This window comes from Drosophila miranda (assembly GCF_003369915.1).
Source record: "Drosophila miranda strain MSH22 chromosome Y unlocalized genomic scaffold, D.miranda_PacBio2.1 Contig_Y3_pilon, whole genome shotgun sequence".
NCBI classification, from domain to species: Eukaryota; Metazoa; Arthropoda; class Insecta; order Diptera; family Drosophilidae; genus Drosophila; species Drosophila miranda.
In genome coordinates, this window is record NW_022881625.1 from 1,913,802 (window position 1) to 1,923,443 (window position 9,642).

Sequence of the window (9,642 nt, forward strand, 5' to 3'; positions counted from 1 at the left end):
AGTATCTGTGCCCGGTACTCACTGCTGTGAACTCGCTGTAAATGATGACCACTGCGGGCAGGGTCAACGCCTTGACGCAGCACATGAGGAACCCAAAGAAGAGCCACGCGATCTCCCCGCAGGTGGAGAAGCGGAGGAGCTGCAGGAAGCCGATCGGCTGTGTGGGCTCCAGTCCTGCGGCCACCGGCGCCTCATCCAGGGACTTGCCATCGGTTGTCGTCGTGCCAGAAGCCTCGTCCATCTATCGGTACGACGAAGGACGGAGGAATAGTGTTCCTCGAGCCAAGACCCGCGATTTATTCACAGACACGGACAGAGACAGACGGCACGCAAAGGTTAATTCAATTACTGCCACACTCTCAGAGGCATGTATCTGTATCTGTGGCTGTGGCAAGGGTACAGCAGCTACTTTGTATCTTTTGCCATAGTTCTCTCTCATTGACCCGCGGGGTTAACGAGTAATAGAATTTACCGTTTATTATTGGACATTCCAACGCCAATTTGGAGCGATTCGATTCGATTCGATTCCCTTTCAGAGGCCCGTACAGAAATCTGTGTGGCGCCATTCGCCCCTGCCCCCTCTCCTTGTCGTGGGATGGATGATCACCTTTTAATTGATTTTCAACACTTTGATCCTTCAGATACTGTATCTATGCACTGATTTCTGCAGAAGATCCGTTACTGCTCACTCGGACCGCCCAAGCGCGACTGCTGGAACACCGTCCGCGGAGCCACCCATTTATGTTGATTCCCCGATGTGGATGCTGGACAGAGTACTCGGGCTTGGGCATGAGTACTCGTGAGTGTATCGTATCAATCGCTCGCTTTGGGGTTCACAATTCTAATTGATCTCCGCTTTCCGCTCTTGGGGTAGGTTCCGCCGAAAGAGGCGCTTCAATTTACAATGAGAGCAAAAGAGACATTCTGTAGAGGGTTTTTCTTTTCTTTGCTTTTCTTTTCTTTATTTTTTTTCCTTCATTTGGAGGGTGGAAGGTGCAACAATCTAAAACGGAGGCAGACTCTTGAGCCTCCTGCTGGTGCGCAGCACGAATGGTGCCGGCTGATTTGTACCGGCATTTCCTCCAGCGGGAACGACTTCGGGAGCAGCTACGGGAGCGACTGCGGGAGCGACTCCGACCGACTCGCCTTCATCGTCCGAGCCCCCGAGCACTACGCTGTCCAAAGTAGTGCGGGACGCCCGCAGTGTCATCATGTGCCGGGTACTGCGTTCGCCCAAGGTGTTGCGCACCTTCAGGCAGCTCTTCTGCGACAGGGTTCTTTTTTTTTCGCCCGTACCCAGGGCGAGGACGCGGCGCTGGCACTCGCCGAATGCCACGGCATGGCTGCTGGTGGGCCCGTCGTCCTCATTGCCGGGCCGTTCAAAAATCGTCTCGAGACCGGTGGGCCTCGACTTTGCGATGGTCTGCGATGGCGCCTGAGAACCGGTGGTCGGCGTCAGGCTGGGCTTCTTGGCCAGGCGGCTGGGACTAAGACTGGGCCTGGCGGCGCTCTGGCTCTTGCTCTTGCAGGCGCGCGGCGGCATTTGGCGCCGAACCATAGTCGCGGTTGCCACAGCTCCTGTATCCCCCGGTATACTCCCGGCTGAAATGAGACGAAATGAGAAATGAGTTACGACTGTCCGATGGCCGCAGAACCGAGTACTTCCTTTACCTTTAGCTTTGCCTTCAAGTTTTTTCTTTGCAGGCATTTCTCGTATCTTTTTCCGGCTTTTCCGTCTCCTGGGTAAACCTTTCGACTTCTCAAACGAGCAACGAGCAACGAGGCTCTTTGGGTTGAGGGCTCTCAGTGCTCCACAGGGGAGGGGCTGAGAGGCTGGGGTGTGAGCCGCCAGCAACCAAGCGCGTTGCTTCATTAATATTTTTTTGGGCAGTATATGTCTTAATTTAATTTATGTACATTTTTGTGTTTGTTTTACAATTAAACTTTAAACGACACTTCAAACACACACTAGTACATTTGATGGCACAATAAACTTTACAAACATATAATACTGCAGCAACGAAACACTTGTAACCTCGAAATAGGCCCGCAGCCAGAAGGGTTGGGGGGGGGAAGGGAAAAAGAGAGAGACACAAAATATTCGGCACTTTGACGGAGGGACTAAACTAAACCTCGAACACGTCTCGACTCCACAACGTTCACGACACGACTTTTCCTTTGGACAGAGACCCAGACTCGAGACCAATCCACGATCGGGGCAAAAGGCTCCAAAAGTACGAATTGTCAAGAGGGGGAGGGGGGACTCGTCAAGTGTGTGTAATAGTGTGTCAAGTGTGTGTGTGTGTGTGTGTGGTGTGAGTCAAGAAAGTAAAGTGGGGCCACGCTCAAAAGTATGCTGTCTCTTCCCTTTGTAATTCCCCTAACTTAAAAATTTGATTTGCAATCCCCTGTGAGTTCGTCAACTTGATGTTTTGTTGGCTGTAATGCGGTGTGTGGTCTTCAGTCCCCTCTACTACCCTTGCCGCCTGCTGAGGGCAGACGACTAGGAATGTATCATGTACATGTGGGCGGGCAGTTTATAGGGGGCGTAATTGTTTTATGCGAAGACTAGCATTTTTGGCTCAATTTAGGCCGTAGTGGTGGTGGTATGGCGGCAACTGATGCTGATTTGAAAGTCGATTTGAAACCGATAATCAATTGTCAGCACCGTTGCCGCCGCAGATTTTTATCACAGATTGTAATAATTTTGTAGTGGGGTGTCGGAGAACCGCACTAATTACGAAAATAACAATGGGGGGGGGGGGGGAAGAGGGGGTTAAAGAAATGAGATCGAAAATTCAGAAAATGCAGTGTTGCAACACGTAGTCAATTGAGGAATAGATAAAGAGAAAAGGTAAACAATGCAGGTTCTTTGCGTGGAAAATAAAAAAAAAAGAGACAAGCACTTGCAGAAATAACAATACAGATAAGTAGTAGACTGGAGTGAAGACGACGGAAAAACAGGTAATAAAAGAGATACTACACTGGAACAAAGACGAGACAAAACAGGTACAATTGATTTACGTTAACAATATTACAATAAACATAACAATTTAAAATAATGTCTATATCTTTTTTTTTTCTATAATTACAGGGAAGACAAGAAACAGCGGAGCATCGGCCGGCTTAGCAAAACACAATGCTTGTAAAGACATTGCGTTGCATACCGGCCGACCCCGTCGTCCCCCTGATCATCGAAATTGGCGTCATCCGAAGTCGTCAGAAGTAGGTGCAATTAGCACCTCGTCGTCGTCGTTGTGGCTGTGGCTGCCCTCTTGGAGAACCAGTGGCACTGGTCCGGCCACCAGCTGGGAGCCAGGAGTAGACGGCACACATTTTACTGTGGCGACACGGGTCCGGCCGCCAAAGTGAAATGGATGTGAGTGTGTGTGTGCGTCGGCTATTGTGGCCCTAATGTAGAGCGAGTGGCACTGGTCCGGCCACCAGCTGGGAGCCAGGAGTAGATGGCACACATTTTACTGTGGCGACACGGGTCCGGCCGCCAAAGTGAAATGGATGTGAGTGTGTGTGTGCGTCGGCAATTGTGGCCCTAATGTAGAGCGAGTGGCACTGGTCCGGCCACCAGCTGTGGGCAATGGCGGACAACGACACACCTACTCGAACGGCACAGGTCCGGCCGCCCAAGTGTAATGGATGTTTGTGTGTGTGTGTATTTCCATTCCAGGTACACATGGCACTCTGAATGCCACGGCACCTGGTTCCAGCAACCAGTTGAGGGCAATGGCGGACATGACACACCTACTCGAACGGCACAGGTCCGGCCGCCCAAGTGTAATGGATGTTTGTGTGTGTGCGTCTGTGTAGCGGAGAGTATTGTCGGTGTCATTTTAATCGTAATTGCAGCTGATTAATTTCTTGCTTTTCCTTTCCAGCTCCTTTGGCACTCTGAATGCCGTTGGCACTGGATCCGGCCACCAACTAAGGTCGATGGCGGCCACGACACACCTACTCGAACGGCACAGGTCCGGCCGCCCAAGTGTAATGGGTGTTTGTGTGTGTGTGTGTATTTCCATTCCAGGTACACATGGCAATCTGAATGTTTTGATGGCGGCAGCGTCCGTTGTTCATTTTTGTTGTGGCATGCGAGTGATATGCATTTGTCATTTAATCCAATGCAGTGGCAGAGATGTGTCCAATTAGTACACAGCGTTCCAGGATATCTGGTTGTCAAGATGGTACCTCATGTTGCGGGCGTAGGCCTTAATGTCATCCATGGAGTCGTCATCTTTCCACATCTCATCGTCATCATTTTCTTCATCCATTTCAGGATCCGTTTCTGGAATGGCGGCTGGCGTTGGCCCTAACGTTTTTTGTGGTGGCTGTGATCGTGGTGGTTTCTTTGACCGCCTGGCTGCTGGAGCTGGGGCAACCACTGTTGCTGCTGCCATTGTTGGTGGATTTTCCGATTTAACTGCAACTGCTGGAGTTGCCGTCACTGCCTGGGATTGGATGAGCGAGGTGAGTAGTGACATCGGCACTTCCAGCCTCTTTTCCAATCGCGTCATCCTCTGCGTATTCTCCAACAGTGCCTGGCTGCAGGATCCCTCGAAAGATTGGCGTTTCGGCTGCATCTTCTGCCGGGAGCGGTTGTTGGCAAACTGCTGCTGCTGCTGCTGCTGCTGTCGCTGTTGTTGTTCGCGCTGCGGCTGCTGTTGCAGCTGCTGTAGCTGCTGCTGTTGTGGTGCCTGGGAACGGCTCAATGGCTGCTCTGGACGTCGTCGCCCAGTGCGTGGGCCAGAGGCAGCAGGCGTCTGTTTTTTTGTCTGAATTGGCTGCTGCTGCTTCTGCTTCTGCTGATGTTGTTGTCCTCTTCGTCGCCCAGGAGAGGAGACATTGAGTGGCGTCCATGCTGCCTGCTGCTGCTGCTGTCCGCGCCAGGGATTGGCTGGCGTTTGAGCTGGCTGTTGCTGCTGCTGCTGTCGGCGCCCTGGATGTGCTGGTGTTGTTTTTGCTGGTGGCTGCTGCTCTGGCAATGGCTGCAGAAGCGAGCTGCGCTTGCGACGCAACTCCTGCATGGCCACTCGGTGCGACAGAAGGCGGCCCCTTGCTGCCTTGAATGCCGGACATCCCTTGTAGGCGCTGATGTGGGCGCCCTGGCAATTGGCGCATTTAGGGGCGTCTGCCCTTGGCTTGGCACATGCCGTGGACGCGTGGGCACCCGCACACTTCATACAGACGAATGAACGCCTGCAGTAGGTGCGGGTGTGCCCAAAAGCCTGACATCTGTGGCACTGGGCTGGGTCCACTGGCTTGGCCTGCCTCTCAACGATCACCAACTAGTTGCCCAGCTGGGTTAATTGGAGGACATCGTGGTGGCTTTCATCCGGCTTGGGGGCTATCTCCAACTCGAACTGGTCGAGTGGCTGTCCATCGGATCTCGCTTTAATGGCTCTAATAAATTTAACTGAATAGCCCAGTTCGGCCATCTGATTTGTTATTAGTTGGGTGCTTGTGGAGTGGTGGAGATCTCGCACGACGATCCGTAGCCCACGGTCACTCTTGTGCTAGTGTGTGTAGTGGCCAGTCATCGCCTCGTTGCCGCCGCCATCGCCCAGGATTGCCATGATGGCATCCCTGGTAGCCATGTCGCGGGCCTGGATACGGACACCATTGCGGCTGATGAGCTTGGTGTGATAGCTACTGTTGCCCACCCTCGGGTCATTCTGCAGCTTGTCCAGAATGGGCATAATGTCGGGGACAGCTGGCAGAATGATGGGGGGGGGGGGGAATAATTGTCGTTGGTTGGTGCTGTCGCTGCAGCATCCGAATTTGTCTGGCATTGGGCATACTCAGGGAGGGCAGCTGGATCAGCCCAACGCCGACGCCGCTGCTGCTGCTGTGGGTTCCTGTGCCGCAACTACTAGTTGCATTTGCAGGTGAGTGAGGTAGAGCTAGTGGAGCATTGGCAGTGGCAGGGGCAGGGGCAGGGGCAGGGGCGGGGGCGGGGGCAGGGGCATTTTGTGTAATTGTCCGCTGATGTTGTTGCTGGTTTGATTGTTGGTGATGATGGGGATGGTTTTGAATTTGGGGGATATGGGCTTTGCTTGCCTGTTGGTTGGTACTTTCCCGGAGTCGTCGTTTGGCCGATGCATGATTGGCATCCAAATTGTCGTCGTCATCGTCGTCATCAAACTCAACAACCATGACATCACTGTCATCATCATCGTCATCATCATCAACCTCGGCGCGGACGCGCTTCAGTGGCGAACGGGCCGCTGCAGCAGAGATGGATGGGATATCATCGGTATTGGCTGTGTTTGTTGCCGTTGGCTGATGTTGTTGTTTTTGATGTTGATGTGTTTGCTGCTGCTGATGTTCCTCTGGCGGCGGTGGTGGGGGGGGGTCCGCCTGTTAACATTGCTGTTAACAGGCATCGTCGTCTGGCTGCCGACGTAATTGTAGTTGTCGTTTTTGTGTTTGATGTCGCTGTTTGTGTGCTGATGTATGTCATCATTGTTTTTGTGGTTGTGGTTGTGGTATTGGCTGTGTGCATTGCATTTGGAACTGCTGCTGTGGCCGATCGAGCGGGGTTTGTGCCATGGCTGCGGTTCGAGTTCGAACTCTCTCCCGAACGGGCACTCGAACACGAATCTTTTGTTGGCTGCTGTTCGTGCAGAGGCTGCTCGAGTGCCCTCTCGTACTGTCGCTGGTACGAGGTCGTTACCCGCTCTCTTTTCGCCTTCTCTCGCTCCTTGCTGTTTCCGGCTCTCTCCACACCATGCATCGGCATACGGTGCATCGATACGTGTCTGTGTGTGTTGGAGTGTGGGAAGCGGAATTATTGGCGCGCTTGGTACCGCTTGGCTTGGCTTGGCTTGACATTGCGGTGCTTTGGGTTAAGGGCTCTCAGTGCTCCAACAGGGGAGGGGCTGAGAGGCTGGGGTGTGAGCCGCCAGCAACCAAGCGCGTTGCTTTATTAATATATATATATTTTTTTTTTTTTTTCGGCAGTATATGTCTTGATTTAATTTATGTACATTTTTGTGTTTGTTTTACAATACAACTTTAAATGACACTCAAACACACACTAGTACATTTGATGGCACAATAAACTTTACAAACAGATAATACTGCAGCAACGAAACACTTGTAACCTCGAAATAGGCCCGCAGCCAGCGGGGGGGGGAGAAAGGGAAAAAGAGAGACACTAAATATTCGGCACTTTGACGGAGGGACTTAACTAAACCTCGAACACGTCTCGACTCCACAACGTTCACGACACGACTTTTCCTTTGGACAGAGACCCAGACTCGAGACCAATCCACGATCGGGGCAAAAGGCTCCAAAAGTACGAATTGTCAAGAGGGGGGAGGGGGGACTCGTCAAGTGTGTGTAATAGTGTGTCAAGTGTTTTTTTTTTTTTTTTTCTGTATTAACTCTTAATTTTTTTAAATTTTATAAGCCTGGGACTTAACTAAAGCTAGACAGGGAGCTGTATTAAGTTGGAGAGACCGGCAAGAAGTTCCGGGTATCTGCGGGACGGCCGCAAAGCATTGCTTCGCAGGGACCATGGTTCCTCCTAGCCACTCTCGTTCCTTCGGCGCTCGCACCTACGCAGCTCCTTCATGGCGCCGGCTGCAAAGTGGCTCCAGGCCGACCATACCATGGGGTCTTCCACAATCTTCTCGATCAGGTTGTTCGGCGTGAGCTGCCCGCCGGCGGCTCGCCACAACTCCTCCCTAATAAGTGAGAAGCGCCCACATTGAAAAATGATGTGCTCAGCGTCTTCAGTGGCGTCGCCGCACCACGAGCAGTTCGGTGTGTCAAGTGTGTGTGTGTGTGTGTGTGGTGTGAGTCAAGAAAGTAAAGTGGGGCCACGCTCGAAAGTATGCTGTCTCTTCTTTGTAATTCTCCCTAACTTAAAACTTGATGTTTTGTTGGCTGTAATGCGGTGTGTGGTCTTCAGTCCCCTCTACTACCCTTGCCGCCTGCTGAGGGCAGACGACTAGGAATGTAGCATGTACATGTGGGCGAGCAGTTTATAGGGGGCGTAATTGTTTTATGCGAAGACTAGCATTTTTGGCTCAATTTAGGCCGTAGTGATGGTGGTGTGGCGGCAACTGATGCTGATTTGAAAGTCGATTTGAAACCGATAATCAATTGTCAGCACCGTTGCCGCCGAAGATTTTTATCACAGATTGTAATATTTTTGTAGTGGGGTGTCGGAGAACCGCACTAATTACGAAAATAACAATGGGGGGAAGAAGGGTTAAAGAAATGAGATCGAAAATTCAGAAAGTGCAGTGTTGCAACACGTAGTCAATTGAGGAATAGATAAAGAGAAAAAGGTAAACAATGCAGGTGCTTTGCGTGGAAAATAAGAGGAAATACACTAAAATAAAAAAGAGACAAGCACTTGCAGAAATAACAATACAGATAAGTAGTAGACTGGAGTGAAGACGACGGAATAACAGGTAATAAAAGAGATACTACACTGGAACAAAGACGAGACAAAACAGGTACAATTGATTTACGTTTACAATTTTACAATAAACATAACAATTGAAAATAATGTCTATATCTTTTTTTTCTATAATTACAGGGAAGACAAGAAACAGCGGAGCATCGGCCGGCATAGCAAAACACAATGCTTGTAAAGGCATTGCGTTGCATACCGGCCGACCCCGTCGTCCCCCCTGGTCGTCGAAATTGGCGTCGTCCGAAGTCGTCAGAAGTAGGTGCAATTAGCACCTCGTCGTCGTTGTGGCTGTGGCTGCCCTCTTGGAGAACCAGTGGCACTGGTCCTGGGAGCCAGGAGTAGACGGCACACATATTACTGTGGCGACACGGGTCCGGCCGCCAAAGTGAAATGGATGTGAGTGTGTGTGTGCGTCGGCAATTGTGGCCCTAATGTAGAGCGAGTGGCACTGGTCCGGCCACCAGTTGTGGGCAATGGCGGACAACGACACACATAACTCGAACGGGACAGGTCCGGCCGCCCAAGTGTAATGGGTGTTTGTGTGTGTGTGCGTCGGCAATTGTGGCCCTAATGTAGAGCGAGTGGCACTGGTCCGGCCACCAGCTGTGGGCAATGGCGGACAACGACACACCTACTCGAACGGCACAGGTCCGGCCGCCCAAGTGTAATGGATGTTTGTGTGTGTGTTTTTTTTTTTTTTTTTTTTTATTGGGAAAACAATTTATATTTATAAAATAACAATTATGGCTGGGAAGGGGTGGGGGGGGGGGGTCCGCTCCCGCGGGACTGCCGCTAGGCATTACTTCGCGGTGCGGGCTGTGGGGTCATCCTTCTGGCTTAGTTTGTCCGGCTTCGCTCCAGCCTGCGCAGCTCCTTGATCACGCTTGCTGCCATGTAGGCGACCGCGTTCCAAGATTGCTCATCGGCTAGCATCTGGTCGGTGAGGGTGTCCACACTCACTTCTGCAAGCGTCTCCCCTAGCCTCGTTCGTTCTCGCAAGAAGCGGGGGCATACAAAGAAGACGTGCTCTGCATCCTCGTCGACTCCAGGCCCGCAGCAGCTGCAATACGGGTCGTCAGCATGCCTAAAGCGATGCAGGTACTGCTTGAAGCAGCCATGCCCCGTCAGCAGTTGGCCCAAATAATGGTCCATTTGGCCGTGCCTTCTTCGCAGCCATGGGCTAAGCTGGGGAAGGAGACGTC

General features: G+C 51.8%; 1 protein-coding gene across 1 annotated transcript; it reads right to left on the reverse strand.

The window, feature by feature from the left end:
- Positions 1-956: 956 nt before the first annotated feature.
- Positions 957-1,811, reverse strand: LOC117194718 (protein tantalus-like). The gene is made up of 2 exons (XM_033399223.1): positions 1,672-1,811; positions 957-1,602 (listed from the first exon to the last, which is right to left on the reverse strand). Exons 1-2 carry the CDS (start codon positions 1,706-1,708, stop codon positions 1,004-1,006), a joined length of 636 nt encoding a protein of 211 aa, XP_033255114.1. The 5' UTR covers positions 1,709-1,811; the 3' UTR covers positions 957-1,003.
- Between the last annotated feature and the right edge of the window lie 7,831 nt (positions 1,812-9,642).

What these genes read in the sequence shown, in the direction of transcription:
- LOC117194718 (XM_033399223.1), bottom strand. Translation starts at nt 1,708, where the DNA reads ATGCCTGCAAAGAAAAAACTTGAAGGCAAAGCTAAAG. An exon ending in ACTTGAAGGCAAAGCTAAAG is followed by an intron (nt 1,603 to 1,671) that starts GTAAAGGAAGTA and finishes GTCTCATTTCAG; the next exon opens with CCGGGAGTATACCGGGGGAT.